This window comes from Macrobrachium rosenbergii, chromosome 48, assembly GCF_040412425.1.
Source record: "Macrobrachium rosenbergii isolate ZJJX-2024 chromosome 48, ASM4041242v1, whole genome shotgun sequence".
In the NCBI taxonomy this organism is placed as follows: Eukaryota; Metazoa; Arthropoda; class Malacostraca; order Decapoda; family Palaemonidae; genus Macrobrachium; species Macrobrachium rosenbergii.
In genome coordinates this window covers 5,344,188-5,365,501 of record NC_089788.1, presented here as the reverse complement: position 1 = coordinate 5,365,501, position 21,314 = coordinate 5,344,188, and the positions used below count along the sequence as shown (strand labels likewise).

At 39.5% G+C, this 21,314-nt stretch overlaps 1 protein-coding gene across 1 annotated transcript in view; it reads left to right on the top strand.

The window, feature by feature from the left end:
- Nucleotides 1-11,165, top strand: part of net — a 26,532-nt gene extending 15,367 nt beyond the window's left edge. The window contains exon 2 of the mRNA XM_067091205.1: nucleotides 8,022-11,165. Within this exon, the coding sequence (XP_066947306.1) occupies nucleotides 8,022-9,843 (1,822 nt within the window). The 3' untranslated portion in view covers nucleotides 9,844-11,165. The remainder of the gene's footprint in view (nucleotides 1-8,021) is intronic.
- Nucleotides 11,166-21,314: the final 10,149 nt, after the last annotated feature.

The following is a 21,314-nucleotide window of genomic DNA, read 5'->3' as shown; positions in this document are numbered from 1 at the left end:
ATGGCACTAATTTGCCCGTCGCATTTGCACTTTTAAAAAGACAGTAGAGTACACAAATATTTGTTGCAGACTTTTTTTTTCCTGCGTGTCTGAGGAAGTGGAGGAAATTTATTTCCATTAGGCGTCATTGCAGACAGGAAGCGCTCGTAGAGAAAGGGAAGTTTATAGGCAATTGCGTTTACGCTTCATATGCAAAAAAAAAAAAAAAAAAAAAAAAAAAAAAAAGGAGCTTTTGTTTTATCCGCCTGGTTTTTTTGTACCAGAGTTCCCCTTTCCCTTCCCCCTTCCCCCTTCCTCCTCCCTCCCCCTTCCTCCCTTCTTTCGTTATTACCACGTCGTTATGTTATTGCCCTTGTGAAGAATTTTTAGCATCTTGTTTTAAGTGGCTCTCTGTTGGCTTGGCAGCGTGCGTGGGTGGCTGGAGAGAGAGAGAGAGAGAGAGAGAGAGAGAGAGAGAGAGAGAGAGAGAGGAGAGAGAGAGGGTTTGTCTGTTACGCATGTTTGTCTGTCGTTTGGTCCTAAATATGTTTTATGTTCCCGGATATTTCGTGACCTTTTGACGAAGACGTTTGATAGTTTTTTTTTGGTGGGGGTTAGGGGGAGGGATTTAGCATGTGTGGGGGTAGGGGGGTGTCTCTGGTGACAGTTTGGGCAGACCCACCTTCCTGTCACTTCTCATTAATTTACTGCCCATGATATTTATAAAGGTTTGGATAAGTATTCGCGCGATGCGTTGCGTGTTGACGAGAGAGAGAGAGAGAGAGAGAGAGAGAGAGAGAGAGAGAGAGAGAGAGAGGTACTGACTGGCCTGCCTGCCCCCCTGTCTTTCACGGTAGAGCGGCTCTTAATGTCTCTCAAGATGCGAGTTCTCACGATGTCTTCCCCTTTATGATCAGGTGAGACCAAAACTTTAATTATCAAGAGTTGACGGTGGCTGCGTTTATGATACGGACATGTTGTCGTGTTCTGCGTTTTCCGTTCTCTGTTCTCCATGCATATAAAAAGGGTTCAGGTAGACCTTATTTGCCTGGTAGAGGGCTTGAGATGCGTATTGTCGGAGGAGGCCTTTTGTACCTCTTGCAACTTTTTTTTTTTTTAAATTCCACGTTCGAATGAGAATCGCATGAATGGGGCTGAGTGCTGTGAAAAGTAAGCTTGAATTCGTGTGGGTCGCTTTAGTATTTAGCGTTGTTAGTCATCATTATACGATGTAATGCGTTAGGCACGAACCTTTCGTCAGTTATTATTCACGGTCAAAAGCATCTCTCTCTCTCTCTCTCTCTCTCTCTCTCTCTCTCTCTCTCTCTCTCTCTCTCTCTCTCGTATTTATATCTATATATATATATACACATACATACACACACATACATACACACATACTCACTCGTGTAATTTTATTGTTACGCACGCCCGAGCAACCGAGAGAGAGAGAGAGAGATATATACAAACCAGCGGGTCGATTGCGTCACGATCAGTCAATTAATCTTAGGCAAAATGTCATCCCTCCCCCTCTAGGAAAATATAGATTTTACACCTCGATAAACATCAGCTTAATGTTTCTTTTTTTTTCCGAAGACTCTCTCTCTCTCTCTCTCTCTCTCTCTCTCTCTCTCTCTCTCTCTCTCTCTCTCTCTCTCTCTCTCGTGTGGTAATGACACAGGTGTAAGTAACGCTGGTCGCTGCTTCCCGTTTGTGGGACTGGGTGGGAAGTGAAGCGACAAATAAATATTTGACAGTTAATGGAATGTCGTTCGTTCCAGTAAAGCCCAGTGTCGTAAAAAAAAAAAAAAAAAATTAATTTCTGTCTCTCCCGTTTTTTCCCACATACGCGTCTTTAGGTGACGAGATTATGTCATTTCCCACAGTGGGAGGATGATGTCACTTCCTCTCTTCCTCTCTCTCTCTCTCTCTCTCTCTCTCTCTCTCTCTCTCTCTCTCTCTGTACAGTAGGAAGGTACACAGCTCAGCAAATATTGACTCCTTCATCTGTATACAATCTCCACCTTTCAGTCTCCTTGTCTCCGTCAGCTCTACACCATTGGTCATGGATTGTTCTGGAAGAGAGAGAGAGAGAGAGAGAGAATTTGGGTATGCTGTGAGGAGAGAGAGGAGAGACAGAGTTTTATCAAGTTTTGCCCTGTGAATATAGTGAAACGTTCTAGGTGAGAGAGAGAGGGAGACAGAGTTTAAGCATGGGGAAAAGATTGGGTATACCGAGTTTTGCCCTGTGAATATAGTGAAACTCTCTAGGAGAGAGAGAGAGAGAGAGAGAGAGAGAGAGAGAGAGAGAGAGAGAGAGAGAGAGTTTAAGCTCAGAGAAAAGATTGGGCATATCAAGTTTTGCCCCATGAGTATAGTGAAACTGTCTAGGAGAGAGAGAGAGTGTTTAATAGTTTAAGCTTTGGGAAAAAATTGGGCTTAGGGAAAAGATTGGGCACATCAAGTTTTGGCCTGTGAATATAATGAAACTGTCTAGGAGAGAGAGAGAGAGAGAGAGAGAGAGAGAGAGAGAGAGAGAGAGAGAGAGAGAGAGAGAGTATAAGCTTAGGGAAAAGATTGGGTATATCAAGTTGTGCCTTGTGACACTTAGTGAAACTCTCTAGGAGAGAGGGTATAAGCTTAGGGAAAGATTGGGCATATCAAGTTTTGCCCTGTGAATACAGTGAAACTGTCTAGGATAGAGAGAGAGAGTTTAAGCTTAGGGAAAAGATTGGGCATACCAAGTTGTGCCGTGTGAACATAGTGAAACTCTTGGGGAGAGAGTGAACAACAACTTGACTCCATTAATACTACTTTTGTTTTGGTGTCAAGTCGTCGTTACACTTGCCTTGAGTACTGACATCCTTCTGACGAGAACCTGACGACGCATTCAAATCTAGCAACGGAGGACAATAATTCAGTAGAGATTGAATCATCATAAGAGAGAGAGAAAGAGAAAGAGAGAGACGGATTTTATTCATACGACGTTTGTGTGTTTAGCCGAGCTGTCAAGAAGCATTGCATAATGAATAACGAGCGACACCAAGAAGAAGAAGAAGAAGAAGAAGAAGAAGAGGAGGAAGACGAACATAATACGAGACTTGGGTGTCTGTCAATGAAAGGGCAGAGGGCGCGCTAGTGAAATAAGGGCAGGCACGAGGATAGGGTGAGGGAGGGATAGGGTGAGGGAGGGAGCCACAGTGCAAAAGGAAGGCTCGGTCAGGGTGTGAGTGTGAGATGGAGGTAGGGGGAGGGAGGGGGAGAGGGAGAGAGGACACGGATGGCGCCACAGGAGGGAGGTTAAAGGCTCCAATGTGGCGGCCGGGGCCATGTCTACACACACCCATCATGGCGGCGAAGAGAGGGACAGGTGCCGTAGGATACTAGGCTACCCCCCCAACCCCACCCTCCTCCTCCTCCTCCTCCTCCTCCTCCTCCTCCTCCTCCTACCCCCATCCTTAGGTCTTGCGTTGCAGTTCTTTTGATTTCATTTTCGTTATTTAAAACGTTTTTGTTGTTATTTTTTTACATGATTATTTTCCCTCCTCCTCCTCCTCCTCCTCCTCCTCCTCCTCCTCCTCCTCCTCCTCCTCCTCCTCCTCCTCCTCCTCCTCCCATCCTTAGGTCTTGCGTTGCAGTTCTTTTGATTTCATTTTCGTTATTTAAAACGTTTTTGTTGTAATTTTTTTATATGATTATTTTTTCTTATCAGTTTTGTTTTGTGTGCGCGCGCGCGCGAGCAAATTTGTTGACGTCTCAGTTGCTATGACTGGAATGCACCGGATCTGCATGTCATTACGTCAAGTATCTTACACCGTAATGAGACTATACAGTACTACTACTACTACCAGTTGGCGATTGAACCTGCTACCCTCAGAGAAACCCCCAAATCTCTATCTCGCCTTCAGGAGAGATATTATACTGTAACCTTTAGCGCTGGAGGTCCTCACTCCATCGCCCGATCTTATCTCTTCGGGGAGCCATTACCGAGATCATTCTAACATCATCATTGCTGAGTGCCTTCTCTAGCAATTGGCAACGCTCTTGCAACGGTTATACCTTAAAAGAAGACGTTCTTGCTTTCAGGAGAGAGAGAGAGAGAGAGAGAGAGAGAGAGAGAGAGAGAGAGAGGAGGCGAGAGCTGACTGCTCTAGTATGAAGGAAAATGGGTCAGTTTTCAATAATCGGGTATAAAAGTAATATATATATATATGCATATATTTATTATATATGTATATATATGGAGAGAGAGAGAGAGAGAGAGAGAGAGAGAGAGAGAGAGAGAGAGAGAGAGAGAGAGAGAGAGAGAGAGCTAACTGCTGTAGTATGAAGGAAAATGGGTCAGTTTTCAATAATCAGCATAAAATATATATATATATATATATATATATATATATATATATATATATATATATATATATATATATATATATATATATATATATATATATATATATATATATATATATGTATGTATATGTATAGGAAGAGAGAGAGAGAGTACACGCTGCCGCCGCCGCCGCCGCCGCCGCTGCTTTTATGGCCCTAGAACCACTTAGGATGACGATGTCAGTGCCAGTGGGTGTGTAGTGTGAGAGGGTGGGCAGGGACGCACAGACACACTGACATACACACAGACAGACACACAGACAGACAGACAGTAGCGTCTTCTGTTCAATGGGCAAGGACGGCGCAGGAGGAATGTTAATGCTATTACGGACGGCATGGTCATCAGCAGAAGCAGGAGAAACATTTCCCTTCATCATTTGACTTTGGCGCCTTGTCTGGAGGTTTCCCTCTTGGCTTGAGAGAATTGTGTGTGTGTGTGTGTGTGTGCAGGTGTGTGTGTGTATATATATATATATATATATATATATATATATATATATATATATATATATATATATATATTTACTGGAAGTTAATTAATTTTCCTTCATACTACGACAGTTAGCTCTCTCTCTCTCTCTCTCTCTCTGTATACACACAAAACACACATATGCACATACATATATATACTTTATATATATACATATATTGAAATTTTTTAACCAATTATTAAAGTCTAACTCATTTTCCTTCATAATACGACAATTAGCTTTCGCCTCATCTCTCTCTCTCTCTCTCTCTCTCTCTCTCTCTCTCTCTCTCTCTCTCTCTCTCTCCTTCCTGTGTATACACACATATACATGTATATCCATAATATATATACATATATTGTAAATTTGTTACCAAATTATTAAAGTCTTAACTCATTTTCCTTCATAACACGACAATTAGCTCTCTCTCTCTCTCTCTCTCTCTCTCTCTCTCTCTCTCTCTCTCTCTCTCTCTCTCTCTCTCTCTCTCTCCATACCACTGTGTTTTCAGATGACTTCTCGTTCTGTCTTACCCTGGTCCCCAGAAAATGGTAAATGCACACGAGACGTATAGATTCACTAACATGTCATGTATACAGTTATGCACATACGATCCGTCACTTAAGAGGCTCAGCTGAGAGAAAGTGAGGGAGTAAGTCAACACTGCAAGTCATCTCTCTCTCTCTTCTCTCTCTCTCTCTCTCTCTCTCTCTCTCTCTCTCTCTCTCTGTGCACCACACCTTAAGCCCGTTGTGTATTTGGAAGAAATGGTTGCAGTTCAACTGCATATTTGGTAGGGTGTTCAAGTCCCGTTGTATTGTTCGTTACCGGAATTATTATTATTATTATTATTATTATTATTATTATTATTATTATTATTATTATTATGATTTGTTGCTGAGGGTATCTAGATTCAAACTGCAGTCCGTGTTTTTTACTCCCTCGTTTCATTACTTAAATATATCGTTGTCTATTTAATATACCGTTGTGTATTTATTTTTTAGAATTTATTACCTTTTATCAACCCCCATTCGTTAAAGTACCTATCCTAACCCCCTCCATCTTGAATGTCACTGAGACAATGCAGGTTAAACCAAATAGTGAGCGTCTTTGATCACTCCCACGACGAGAGAGAGAGAGAGAGAGAGAGAGAGAGAGAGAGAGAGAGAGAGAGAGAGAGAGAGGAACAGTGAATTATAGTATTTGCACAATTTCAAAAAGCCTAATTGCAAATAACGCTGCTGCATTAGTAAAGTTGACTACTAAATATCAGCATCAGTCACTGTATTAATACCTTACACAGGGTACTTACTGACTGCTCTCTCTCTCTCTCTCTCTCTCTCTCTCTCTCTCTCTCTCTCTCTCTCTCTCTCTCTCTGTTGCTAGCTGCAAGAAGTGAAGAAGACGACTCCCTCCCGCCTTCAATTCTCACCTTAGCCGGAAGGCAGGACCGAAATCTCAATGGCTTTAATCGTGACTGTTGCATTGCAAGTGACCGACCACTCCTCCTTATGGGTCGCTGTTTGCTGATTTCGTATTTCTAAGTACACAATATTTGGTCGCGTTCTGCAACGTCACCTGTTTTTTGTGTATATTGTACAGTATGGTGGTTGGCGGTGCTACTCTCTCTCTCTCTCTCTCTCTCTCTCTCTCTCTCTCTCTCTCTCTCTCTCTCTCCCCGTAGTTCTCTTTTAGAGTACTATTGAGTAAGCTCTGTTACGTGTAGATAAAAATTACTTTAAATTGTGTTAAGAATTACTGTAGAGTGTGTCGATGGAAAACAAGAATATTGTTTGAGATGTCTCCCCTTGTAATTACTTAAATAGAAATGTTTCTTTTTAATTACTGAATGGTATATAAGACCTTTTTTAATCTCTCTCTCTCTCTCTCTCTCTCTCTCTCTCTCTCTCTCTCTCTCTCTCTCTCTCTCTCTCTCTCTCTCTCTCCTTTGTTGATTACAAATGTTGCCGTATATAAAATATAATATATATATATATATATATATATATATATATGTATACACAGTATATATATATGCATGTTTATATATGTATTATACATATGTAAATATATAAATATATTTTTTATATATATATATATATATATATATATATATATATATATATATATATATATATAGATGTCGTCTTTGTAATGGGTTAGCTTTTTTTTTTGTTGAGTCACATCTCGGTGTGTAGGTGTTGTAATACCTGGCCGTTATTATTGGTGGAAGGAGACTGAAGTCACATAAAGTGACCACTGATCACCGTTGCGTGTCTCCGAGAAGGACGATTGACCAATCAGAAATCTGCTTTGTGGCCTTCGGTTGCGTCACAAGTCGTCGTGATTAGCTAATGCCCCGCGGGCAGTCTTGCTCTCGTAATTCAACTTTCAAATTGTTTTTTTTTTTATTCTAAGCGTCCGGTTATACTTCATTTGTGCAGTGCGTTTTATGAATGGGTTACGGATGAGTCTTTTCGTTGGCTTGTTCCATGTTAATAGGGTTTAGGGTTCATAATAATAATAATAATAATAATAATAATAATAATAATCTTCATCTTCATCATCATCTCGATAGTAGTAGAATGGCATTTGTTTTGTTTTAATTTTTCTAAGTAGCTTGTTTAGTTTTGAGGAATATTTATGCTCTAAGTTATTGCTCCTTTATTTTTGAACTGTAGTTTATGATTTTGTAGGTAATTAGTTTTTTTTAGTGTATGTATTTTAGCCAAATTGTTTTTTGCAGTTTATGTTTTTGTAGGTAATTTTTTGTGGTGTATGTTTTTTAAACAATTTTTTTTGTAGGTTATGGTTTTGTAGGTAGTTTTTTGTAGTTAATGTTTTTGTAGGTAATCAATCTTTTGTATTGTATGTTTTTTCGACAAATTTTTTTTTGCAGTTATGTTTTTAGGTATTTTTTTTGTAGTATGTTTTTGTAGGTAATTTGTTTTTTGTAGTTTTTGTTTGTGTAGGTAATTAGCTTTGTTTTTGTAGGCGATTAATTTTTTGTAGTTTATTTTTTCTAGGTAATGTGTTTTTTGTAATTTATGTTTTTTAGCTAAATTGTTTTTTGTAGTTTATATTTTTGTAGGTAATAATTTTTTGTAGTTTATGTTTTCTACATAAGGAAGATCTTATGATTGCTTCTTTTGTAACGCATTTTCCTTTCCTTCCCTTCTGCAGGAGGATGGAGGAGGAGGTGGAATATGCGGGGCCGCGCGAAGACTTCCTGAGCGAAGACGACCACTCGCCCACCGACGCCTCCGAGGACAGTGTCGAAGTCAAAGTCACGCCCATTAAGGCCCACTACCGCCACTCGCCCCTCAGTCGGCCGCCGTCAGCCCACCATCACTTAATCGCCGCCGCCCATCACCGCCCGCGCTCCCCGCCCACCCACAAGTTCTACCACAACTTCCGCAAGCACGCCGCCGTAGACCCCTGCAAGGAAGACTACGGCCTGAAGGAGCGAAGGAGCCCCCAGGAAGATTACGAGTTCGGCAGCTCCCGGGGGTCTCCGCCCCCCCTGCCTTACTACGACGAGATCAAACACTCTCCGCAAGACTTCTCTACCACCACCACCACCACTACCACCACCGCCGCCTCCAGCAGAGCTTCTCCAAGGGTGATTAGTCCGCCCGTTCCAGCCAACAACGCCCACGCCCGTCCCAGTCCTTCCACCAGCCCCCTGGAGCCTCCCACGGGCGCGGCGCCCTGGTCGCCTGGGACACGCGCCGCCGCAGCTCGCAGTCGCAGGAAGCCCGCTGAGCCAAGACGGTTGTGCCATGAAGGAAACAACAATCATCACAACAACAATAACAACAACAACAACAGCATCAACAACATCAACAACAAACGATGCCACAGCCCCGACGTCCATCGGAAATCCGCCAAAGTCGCCCGAACCGAGGGCGGCGTCAACGACGACAAAAGTGTCGGGTCGTCCCCTTCCCCAGGGGCGCCGCCCCTCCTCGCCCACCACCCACTCCTCGGACCACTGGCTCGGCCGCCCATGGGCGCGTTTCCACCTCTACTCTTGCCGCCGGCCTGGCCGCCCGTGGCTGCGCAGTGGGGTTATCCTCGGGTGGTGACCCCACTTGGGTGGGCGGGATTGACCCCTCATCCCTATCCCATGTTGCTGCCCCACCACTACCCCCTCGCGCGCCCTCTAATCCACCCACACATTCACCCGGCGTCGCCGCCTCCGAAGTCTCCTCCTCCCCCTCCCCCAAGGCCGCCTTCCGAGGAACAGGTCAAGGAGGAACTACCCATTCCCTTGGTGACGAAAGCCCCCCACCCCGAGCCCCCGCCTTCCTCCAGTAGTACCTCTTCCTCCTCGACGACCCACCACCATCACCATCATCATCATCATCATCCCCACCCACACCATAACCACCCACACCCACACCCACACCCGGTCACCCGCGAAGTGAGCGTGGTCAAGAAGATAGGGAAAGCCCCGTCCAAGTTCCTTAGCGTTGAATCTCTAATAGGGTCGGATAGCAGCCCTTCGAGGTGCCCCCGCCCGTCCGAAACTGTCCGTTCGGCGGCGGCGGCGGCGGTGGTCGCCGCCGCGGCGGCGGCCAAGGCGTCGTCGGCGCCTGCCGCGGAAGTCGACGACGAGCTGCTGCAGACGACGAGCCTGGCGGGGGACGACGACGACACCATCCACACGCTCCTGCAGCCGAACAAGCAGAAGCAGCGGAACTACAAGAACATGACCCGCGAGAGGAGGATAGAGGCCAACGCCCGCGAGAGGAACCGAGTGCACACCATCAGCGCCGCCTTCGAGAAGCTGAGGACGTCCGTACCTGCCTACAGCCACAACCAGAAGCTGTCGAAGCTGTCGGTGCTGAGAATCGCCTGTTCGTACATTCTGCTGCTGTCCAGACTGGCCGGGCACGATTATAGCGAGGGGGGCACCGAGCCCTCCCTGGGCGAGTGCGTCGATCTCACGACCAGGACGATACAGGTGGAGGGGAAGGCGAAGAAAAAGAGAGACGAATAGTGAGTGAGTGCATGGACGGTAATGAGCTGATATTCATTACGTCATGATTATAATATGTGATATGCCAAGTGAGTAGTTTTTTTTTCTCTCTCTCTCTCTGTCTCGCTGTCTCTGTCTCCAGCCATTTCGTCGGTCTGAAGGCCCCCCCCCCCCCCAGAAACGGGCTTGAGACAAACGGGGCCTTGGATAATAAATAAACTTTCGGTCCCCATCAAAGTTCCTCTGTTATTAAGGTGACCTGATATACGCTATCCCGGTTATCTTTCAGTGACAGTTTCCTATTTTCTATAAATATTTTTTTTTTCATGTACCTCTTATGGGTGACGTAAAAAGACACGAAGGGACTTAGTGCCGCCGTACGTAATCCCACCGCGACAACTCGCATATTTATTTAAGTGTTTTTAAAAGGAAAGAGAAATAAAGAGTAAGGCGTTTGTATCCCACAAGGGCATTTTGATTACTGTGGTGTGGTGGTGAAGTACGCGAGAGAAAATGTTAACATTCTATTTTTACTTCATACTGACTGGAGAATTTGGAAAAAAAAAAAAGGCATTTTTTCTGTAGTTTCGCAAAATACAAACTCGTACATCGAATCCTGCCGCCACCACGACGAAAGAATTATATCTTTCCAGGCTTGGCTTTCTTCAAGATACAGTGCTATTGGCTGAAACGCCGTCCCCGACTTTATAGTGCAACTTTACTTCTTCCAACAAACTCGGAAGAGAATAGAATAGAGAAGAGAAGGGAAGGAAAGAAGGAGGAGAAGAAGAAGAAGAAGAGGAAGACCAGTTCGCCTTGAATCTTAATAATCTCCCCTGGTTGGCGCCAGCGAAGCTATGTTCACGTGAGAGAGCAGAGCAGAAGAGCAGGCGCAGCGGCACCTTTTGCCGCAGTTTGATATCGTTCTCGCGTCTTTCATTGCGGACCAGTCAGTCGCCGTCCTTTTAGTCGTCTACTGTTGCAGTAAACGTTTCCGTGTGGTGTGTGTCTCTCTCTTTCTCTTTCTCTCTCGTGCGCGCATGCGCGCTCCTCCGTCAGCTGTAGCTACTACTACTACTACTGCGCGGGAGTATATAAACACATATATACACTGTTTAAAATATCCTCCTTTACGAAAGCAATTCCAAAAGACATTCTTTGGTATATATTTTTTAATACAATATGAATCTAGTCGAAATGTGAGATAGATTAAATTACAGATTAGAAAAATGAATAAAAAAAAAATAATGTTGGTAAGAAATCTTCCTACGATCGTGAAACACGTGAAATAATTCCCAACCGTCCTCATCTTTGCTGCTGCTAAAAAAGAGAAATAAAATAAACCAGAACTTTTATTACAAAGCAACATTCAGAATCGTGTATATAAGTTGTCAGATATTTTTGTCACTGCAAGAAGAAGAAGAAGTTATCATACGACTAATATTTGAGTGTGTCCGTGAGAGATTATTAAAGAGGGTTTCATAAATCAGATTTATTCATAGAGGAATGTGCCTTCCGTAATGTAGAATAGCATTGTAATGTCTCTAGATCTGTATTCTTAGATCTTTTAAAAAAACAACACTACTGTTATTTTTTGATAAAATTTTTTTTTCTCTTATGTATATTATATTACGTGATTTTTATTCTCTAAAAATGTGGTGATTTTAGTGGTGTCAGATTGATAAGTTCGGAATCTTTTTATGCTCTGATCATGTTTTTTTTATGTTTTCAAACAAGTTTTGTAAATTTTTATATATATATATAAAATATACCCTATGTATCATCGGGGGATATATTTTTGTCTTGTTACAAAACGCCGTTGCCAAAATGAATAGTTTGTAAAAATAAGAGATGATAAAAAAAAAAATGTGAACCTTCCAAGGATAAACAATATAGGAAAATGTGAACACTATACGGAAGTGACAGTTTTTTTTTTTTTTTTTCATTTTCCGTCTTTCTCGTTATTTAAATAAATTTTTTTTAGGGGGGTGAGGAAATCTCTGTAAGCATCAGTTAAGAAAGTTAATAAAAAATAAATTTTTTAAAAGTTAGTAGCTGAGAATAGATTTTTTTTCGTGAGGGTCGATTTAAAAAGAAAAATTGGTTCTGCTGTTTAATTTCATTTCATCGTTTCTTGTTTCAAGTTTTACTTCTTTATATATGTGAAATAGTTTTGTATTTTGAGTAGTTATTTGTAAACATTGCCTCTATGATATCATGCACCTCATCTCAGTATTTCCACGGACTTGTATCTCTCTCTCTCTCTCTCTCTCTCTCTCTCTCTCTCTCTCTCTCTCTCTCTCTCTCGTTTGTCTTCCTTTCCCCAGACATTATGTCGTCTTGAAGAGTCTGCGTTTGTGCGAACTTTGACACGTGCTGAAACGGCCGAAACCCTGCACACGACTCTGGCATAGGCTTAGCAGAAGGTTACGAGTTCGGTGGTGATTTGCGTACGGTTATTTGTTTTCTTGTTATTCAGTGATTAAAGTAAATACATAACTGGGCCTTTATTTATGTAATATGCTCTTGAAATCATCATTTAGCAGAGGGTGGGGGAAAAAAATCATGGCATTTTAAACGAATCCGTTTCCAAAATAAAAGAATCGAGACAGTTTGTTTACCTTAGCGCCCTCCCCGACGCAGCCAGCCTCTCGCTGAGAAATTCCCTGTGTCAACAAGGATTGGAATTTGCCAAATGGAACGGGGCACCAGCTGACTAACCAACCGTCTCCGAAGGGGGAGAAAAGTCTCCGAAGGGCGGGGCCCGGGACAAGAAGGGCGAATGTAATATTTGAAAATGTGTTCGGAAGAACCGGTTTGCGTTTAAGATTTAAAGTTTGGTAAATAAATTTTTTCCTGTTGGAATATTACGAAGAAGCTTGTTCGGTTTAATTTGGCAAAGGGTGTTTTCATTGGGATGTGTGGTATCGATAACGTACAGTCATTAGAGAATTTAAATATAATGCCATAAATAATTTAGGTTAAGAAGCACGAGTTATGAAGTTGGTTTTTGGGGGTAACGATGGCTCTGTGCATCTCTGGATATTTATTCTGCCGTAATCATCATATTACCCAGAGGGGCGTTACTTTCCCCCCCCCCCCTTGTAGTGGCCACATGCAGACATACTGACAATGCTCATTAACCCTCAAGTTACTCTTGAAACCCCAGCTGTGTCCTCTCTCTCTCTCTCTCTCTCTCTGTGCCTATTGCCCTCCCCTTATTATCTACTTCTCTCCCCTCTTCGTGTTTCCCTTTAGATAACATAACAAGGACCCCTCTTTTCCTCATCTCTCTCTCTTCTCTCTCTCTCTCTCTCTCTCTCTCTGTTATGTTTCCGACAAACGAGGGGACTTCTCTCTGTTCTGTTTTGCTTTCCTTCGTTTTTCTATTCCGTGGTAAATTGTCTGCAAGGATCTCTCTCTCTCTCTCTCTCTCTCTCTCTCTCTCTCTCTCTCTCTCTCTCTCTCCAGATTTTGAATTATTGATGCATCCTTTACAACACCCGAGTCGTTTCTGTCAGCTTACCTCGTGTGCCTCGGCTTTTAATCATGGCGTTTGTTAACTATCGTTCAATTAATGTTACAACTCGGCCTTCGTATCTCTTTGACCCTCGTGTGCACACCGTTAGTCCTCCAATCTATTTCCTCCTCACATCATTTCCCTGAGCCCCCCAACACTTAAACCCCTACCCCCACCACCAGGTCCCCTATAAGGGCGTGGTCATCTCTGTAGACCAAGGGCGTGGCCAGAGGGCTTAGAAAGTGCGCAGACAAACATCAATTGAGTACTGCATCCACCCAGAACATCTTCCATGAAAGGGAATTCAAAATGTTATCCGGAGAAACAGCTCGACTTTTGCGAGTATTTTTCTGTCCACGCTTATGCGAGGCTTGTTTATCTTTGCCAGCGTGGGAGAAAGTTTTTTTTTCGTTTGTTTTATATTTTTAAAAATTATTTTTCGGTTTCTTCGCTCCTTTGTTGTTGACCAAATTGAACTGATGCTTACGGAGTTAAGAAAGTGATGTTTGATAGATATTACTCATGTGCCTTAAACTATATATAATCTAAAGGATGTGTATTGATAACGTATAGTCGCATATTTAGTTAGTAAATTTATTTCTGAAAAAAAAAAGAAGCCATAGCGATGGATATTTAAACGATTGACTTTTGTTTCGCCCTGAAATGTCAGGACATTGAAAGATGTATTTCGGCTACCTTAAATGCAACTTATTTTGAAACATTTATGATGAAGTTTTTAATCATTGTTTTTCCTTGGTGTTCACTCTGAAGTACATAATAAGCTTTCTCGTTCAGTTATTTGACAATCTTATATACAAGGATCATCATTCATCTGTTTGTACTCGCTTGAAGAACGAACCATATTCTGTGTCTGTTTCTTTCATAATGTCACAGATTATTATCATTATAATTATTATATTACTACTACATGATTTCGTTCTTGAGAGCGCATATATTCTTTCACATTTTGATGGAGCTTGCGACCACCGTTTATAGATAGATAAATTTTTCTATTGTGATGTAAATAGTTTTATTGAAGAGAACAAACTAATTGTAAGGATATTCTTCTAATTGTACAGTTTTCACACACTCAGATTTGTACAGAAAAATAGAGTTAAAAAAAAGTGGAGAGTGATCTATATGGACTTGTGCGGATCCTGTTTAAGTGAGGGTGGATGGATATTCGCCATTACTCTTTTAAGTGTCCCATTACCTGTTAATTTAAAGACCTATTTGATGTCAAGTCTTATCCGTATTTGAAGGTGTCAAATTTTTATCCTGATTTGAAAGCATTTCGGTGTAAATTTAAAAATGTATTTTTTACATTTTAAATTTTTTTTTTTTTTTTTTTTACAATTGAATTTAGATATGGTGATTTCATTTCATTTATGTCTTTGAATGAAGGTGCACAAAGGATCTGTGAGCTACTCGAACTAGTCAAAGGGCAAGCATGTATCAATAATAAGACTGTTTAACATGATTTTCATATTGTTATCCTTCCTCCATTATAATCGTCTTATCTCGGCTTGCTCCGTTCAGGCCGAGTTCCTTATTTCTCAAACTACACCGGGAAAGCTTTTCTCACTTTAAAAAAAAAAATTCACTAGCATTGATAGTACAACTGTTCAAGTGATAGTTTTTTTTTTTCCTTTTTTGGATGTAGTTATCTGACTTACATATAGAATCGCAAATACCATTTTTTTTTTGTGATATGTCTGAAAACTACTTTTTCTTTTTTTTTTAACATTTTAAGTTTCATGTTGCTCAGTACTTTTTTTTCAGCTTGCAAGAATGTGCAAAATAAAAAAAAAAATTAACAAAAACAAACTGCCCTTATTGACTTGTAAATAGTATAAAGCAAACCTATTGTACAATGAAATTGTTGGTTACAAATAAAGTATATTTTGTTGGCATTTTGATTCCGTGTTTTATTGCAATATTTCCTGAGGGAGAGAGAAAGGATTGGTGTTTTTTTTTAAGCTCTTCCATATAGGCTATATACAGTATATGTATATATATATATATATACATATATTACTAAAAGGACCTCACTCAAACTGGATGGTATCTAATGGAGTATTTATTCAGAAAAAGTTACAAGCTTTCTTGGACAAACAGTCCACATTATCAAGTATCCGGATACTTGATAATGTGGACTGTTTGTCCAAGAAAGCTTGTAACTTTGTCTGAATAAACATTCCATTAGATACTTGATAATGTGGACTGTTTGTCCAAGAAAGCTTGTAACTTTTTCTGAATAAATACTCCACTAGATACCATCCAGTTTGAATGAGGTCCTTTTAGTTATTTTACTAATGCACAGAACAATTGTGTATGTAACAAAGTTAATATACATATATACATATATATATATATATATATATATATATATATATATATATATATATATATATATATATATATATATATAATATAAATGTATGCATGCATATATATAAAGAGAGAGCTTTTTAGATATTCTATCAAGATTTTACCTTGAAAAAAAGAATGTTTGATTAATTTCCTCCTGAGAGACAAAGAAAGAATTCCCATGTCCCAAACAAAGACTTAAAAACTAACCCCGTGTCTGGATACTCATTTGAATGATGGCCTGCAAAAAGAAAAAAAAATATTATCCTTATATTCTGCAGACAATTTTTTTTTTATTTATTTATTTTTTTTATTTTTTGAGATCCAGCATAAAAGGAAGAAAGTCTTGAGAGGTGAAACCGTCAGTTGTTACTAAAAAAGGAAGGAGAAGGAAATCTGGTTCTAAGAATGCAGTTGAATGCGAGTGATGAAGTCTATAAAATTGTATTCTTACATGTCCAGTTTTTTATTCAAAGCTACATTCAGTATGTTTGCAAGTCCATAGTGTTTTTTAAAGCTGCGCTTTATTGCAGTTGGCCAGTGGAAATCGCATAAAGAACGTGTTTTTTTGCCAAAATTGCTGTTGTAGCATCCATTGTTATCCAGTTTTTATTCAAAGCTACATTCAGTATGTTTGCAAGTCCATAGTGTTTTTTAAAGCTGTGCTTTATTGCAGTTGACTAGTGCAAGTTGCATAAAGAACGCCTGTACAGGTGCTCTGAAGATTTGCCAAGAATTGGCTGTTGTAGCATCCATTGTTATCCACTTTTTTATTCAAAGCTACATTCAGTATGTTTGCAAGTCCCTAGTGTTTTTTAAAGCTGCATTGCAGTTGACTGCGCCTTTGAAGATTTGCCAAGAATTGGCTTTTGTCATTTCATCCAACTGTTACACACTTTTCAAAGCTACCTACTGTCAATTTCCTTTCCAGCGCTGAATGACCTCATAGGTCCCAGTGCGTGGCCTTTAGCCTAAACGCTATATTCCATTCCATTTCCATTCCAGCATCCAGAGTGCCAGACCTTGTAAATTCGCCCATGTAGATTTATGTAATCACGTTTATTTATTACTATTATTCAGAGGATGAACCCTATGGAACAAGCCCACCAAAGGGGCCACTGACCTGAAATTCAAGCTTCCAAAGAATAAGGTGCTCTTGAAATTGGAGAAGATAAAAGAAAACACAGAAAGAAGAGATCTCTCTCATTAAAAAAAGAAAAAAATAAATGAAGTAATGAACAGATGAAAATGTAACAACGGGCCTTGTAAACTTGCAGTAACCCGATATTGCTATGAATGTTTACATCAAGATTGCGTTTCTTGACATCGCCACAACTGGTTGCAAAGGAACCGGCCCGGGGAAAAATGTTAAAATATTAAAATGTTGAAAAATAATTTCTGGAAGTTGGCGATATGAAGTAGTTTCGAGTTCATAAAACAGTTTAGGTTGACTTTACAAATATGTGATTAGAATTGTTAATGACACTACGTCATAGTTTCTGCATTAAATATAGCTTTGGTATATATATTTATTCCTTTGGGAAACAGATAAATTTTACTGAAAATGCCTGCGTGAGGAATAGCCATGATTTGACAAGGTAAATATATATACGCTATTACGGGCCATCATAAACTATATCTGAGGTTTACCTCAAGTGTCTAAAAGCCAACTGCTTGCTGAACATCACTTAAAGAAAAGAAAAAAAAATAGGAAAAAAGTTGGTGCAATAAATATAATTGGATCAATAAAGGCATCGATCGTCTCACTTTCAATGCGTTCATGTCTTAAGAAATTGCTAATACTCCTCATGATATTGATGGTTCAATAAAGGCAATTGTTACACCTCAGGTGTATCGTAAAAGGAATTTCCTACAGTTTACAATCATTGAGGTTAAGAAAAAAATGTCTGTACATCGCTGCAAATAGTCGCAAGAATTTACCAAAAGGTGCAACAATATAATGGCTTAAACTCCGTAAGGGGGTGCACTGTAGGCGTTACTAAAGGTTCTTTGCAGCGTCCCTTTGGCCCCTAGCTACAACTCCTTTCGTTCCTTTTACTATACCTCCATTCATATTATCTTTCTTCCATCTTGCTATCCACCCTCTCCTAACAATTGGTTCATAGTGCAACTGCCAGGTTTTCCTCCTGTTACACCTTTCAAACCTACCTACTCTCAATTTCCTTTCCATCGCTGAATGACCTCATAGGTCCCAGTGCTTGGCCTTTGGCCTAAACTCTATAATCTATTCCATAATGGTTTAAATGATGAAACTTATATAATCTCTTCCATAATGGTTTAAATGCAACTTATAATTTTTGTTCGTCACTGCTCCAGTCTCAGAATACATTAACGATTATTATTGTATTGAAGAAAATAAGAAGCGGTGCCAGTCATCGTTGCAATCAATTGTATAAGGATTAAGTGCATCTTTTGAGAGTTAATGAAAAGGCATTTGTTGTATTGCAGCACAGTAAGCTATATTTTGAATGGAACTGCATGATTATGCTCTATCTCTTTATTAACATTCAAAGAGAGCAACAATTATTAAAATTCATTAAAAGGTCTTTTTACTTTTAACAAGTAAAGCAAGCTCCGTAAAACAGAATGACTGCATGTATAAAAACACGAAATGGAGGGAAGAAACTAAGAGCAGGTACAAATAAAAAAGCGAAATCACTAGTACACAAACAGCTAAAAGTCCGGAAAGTTAAGAAAATGTTGCATGTTTCTGTGTTACCGCAGCAATGACACTAACAGGAGTACCATTCTATAGTTTAACTAGAGAAGCGATGAAAGCCAAAGTGGCAGCTCTTTAGACACTGATTGCTGATTCCCCTTTGTAGCCCACAGTAATTCTCTGATGCTAAGCTGGCTAATCAGTAAAATTTTGGTGGTCCTTTATAGTCGGTACTTACCTGCTGATCTTCCTAGATCCCTGCTAAAGCCAGCAGCCACTTCTTTTTATATATGTGGGGGAATGTGGTGCATTATTGTGTGGTTCAATAGCCCTGCCAAAAGTAAACATTAAAAACAGCATTGATCCTAGAACAATACCTTGAGGGACACCAGACAAGTAGGTGTATACCAAACAACCCACTTCCTAGATCCCCGTTAAAGCCAGCAGCCACTTCTTTTTATATATGTTGGGGAATGTGGTGCATTATTTTCTTATTTTGTGGGTCAATAGCCCTGCCAAAAGTAAGCATTAAAAACAGCATTGATCCTAGAACAATACCTTGAGGGACACCAGACAAGTAGGTGTATACCAAACAACCCACTTCCTAGATCCCCGTTAAAACCAGCAGCCACTTCCTTTTATATATGTTGGGGAATGTGGTGCATTATTTTCTTATTTTGTGGGTCAATAGCCCTGCCAAAAGTAAACATTAAAAACAGCATGGATCCTAGAACAATACCTTGAGGGACACCAGACAAGTAGGTGTATACCAAACAACCCACAGTCAGCGATAAATCATATAAAAAAGCAGTGAATAAGAGATCTTTATGGTAGAATCAAAAGGCGCCCTAAGAACAATTTGGACAAGTCTGAATTCTTTGCATTTTCAATGTATAATGTAACTAGATATCACTGAAAGGGTGTCATAAGCGTACCTGATTGATTTCTGTGGCATGCTGGCTGTGAGGAAACAACTCTGTATATTCAAATTACTCTTACAACGACTCTGAAGATTATCTGTTGAGGAAGCACAGAAACTGTATTGTAATTGGTGCTATAACAATAATACACTCTTTTTAGAACGGATACCGCAAAGCTTAATTTGCGTTTAACTGAAAAAAAAATTATTTAGCAAACAAAATCTTTTTTACGATGTGCTGATTTTTGGAAAAGAATAAAAATGATCCTCACTCCAGCTGTATTGAAGGTTATTTAAGTGTTTTGACAGAAACTGTATTAATATAATTGGTATATATATATATATAATATATATATATATATATATATATATATATATATATATATATATATATATATATATATATATATATATATATATATATATATATATATATATATATATATATATATATATATATATATATATATATATATATATATATATATATATATATATATATACATACATACATATATTATATATATACATACATCATACATATATTGGGGGAACCGAATCGTATCGTTTTCGTTAGTGTTTGCCATAATATAGTAAGATTGTTGTCGTGCTCATGACACCTAAAGAGTTTTTATTTCTCTCGTTGAAACTTATACAATTTAAATATAAAATTAACACGAGAACATAATCTTGCTTGTTGCACTTTGTGGCATTGTTTATAAAATTAAAAACAAAACTCATGGGAAGAGAAGCACCGACCTCTCATTTATTTTAATTGGTTTATTTATGTTTTTTTTTTTTCCCAGACCAGAGGGATTGACAGCGCTCTCTTTTTGTATGGGACTTGGGAATACCTGTGGCCCACCTGGAGCATTTACTGAATTACTGACGTTAAGAAATGGCCCGTTTAAGAGACCGCGCGCGGGAAGATTGGCGCCAACTGGGTTGGCTCTCGCGCCAAAGATAATAAAATTTGGCGGGAAACGAGCAGCAGTTTTTAGTCAGGGGAACTTACACACACACACACACACACACACACACACACACACACACACACACACACACACACACACACACACACGCAGAATATTGGAACCTGGTAAAGAAGATCACTCCGTTTTTTGTCTTTTTGAAAATGTTGAGAATATTTTAAAGAGGCTCTTGACTACTGACATGTGTTTAATTTCAGTTATGTCACTTCGTTTTCGCCTTTTTAAAAAGGCTGAGGATATTTTAAAAGAGACTTTATGCTACTGGCATGTGCTTGATTGCTTGATTTCAATCACATCACTTCGTTTTTGTATTTTTAAAAATGTTGAGAATATTTTAAAAGAGGTTTTATGCTATTGACATGTGCTTGATTGCTTGATTTCAATCATATCACTTCGTTTTTGTCTTTTTAAAAATGGTGAGAATATTTTAAAAGAGACTTTTAACATGTGCTTGATTGGATTTCAATTTACTTCGTTTTTGTATTTTTAAGAATGGTGAGAATATTTTAAAAGAGACTTTATGCTACTGACATGTGCTTGATTGCTTGATTTCAATCATATCACTTCGTTTTTGTCTTTTTAAAAATGTTGAGAATATTTTAAAAGAGACTTTATGCTGTTGACATGCGTTTAATTTTAGTCGTATCGCTTCGTTTTTCTCTTTTTAAGAATATTGAGAATATTTTGAAGAGGCTTTAGACTATTGGCAGTGTTTAATTTTAGTCATATCGCTTCGTTTTTGTCTTTTGAAAAATGTTGGGAATATTTTAAAAAGGCTTTAGACTGTTGACATGTGCTTAATTTCAGTCATATTTCGTTTTTTTTCCTTTTCAAAAATGTTGAGAATATTTTAAAAACGGCCTCAGACTACTGACACGCATTTAATTGCAGTCGTGTTAAATTTTCTCAAGCACAATTTATGTCCAACCTGTTTAATCTCAATATTCTTATTTCCGTCAGCAATGATTCATGTCAAACCGACGTCAGCGCAGCAGTTGGTTACTGATTTAT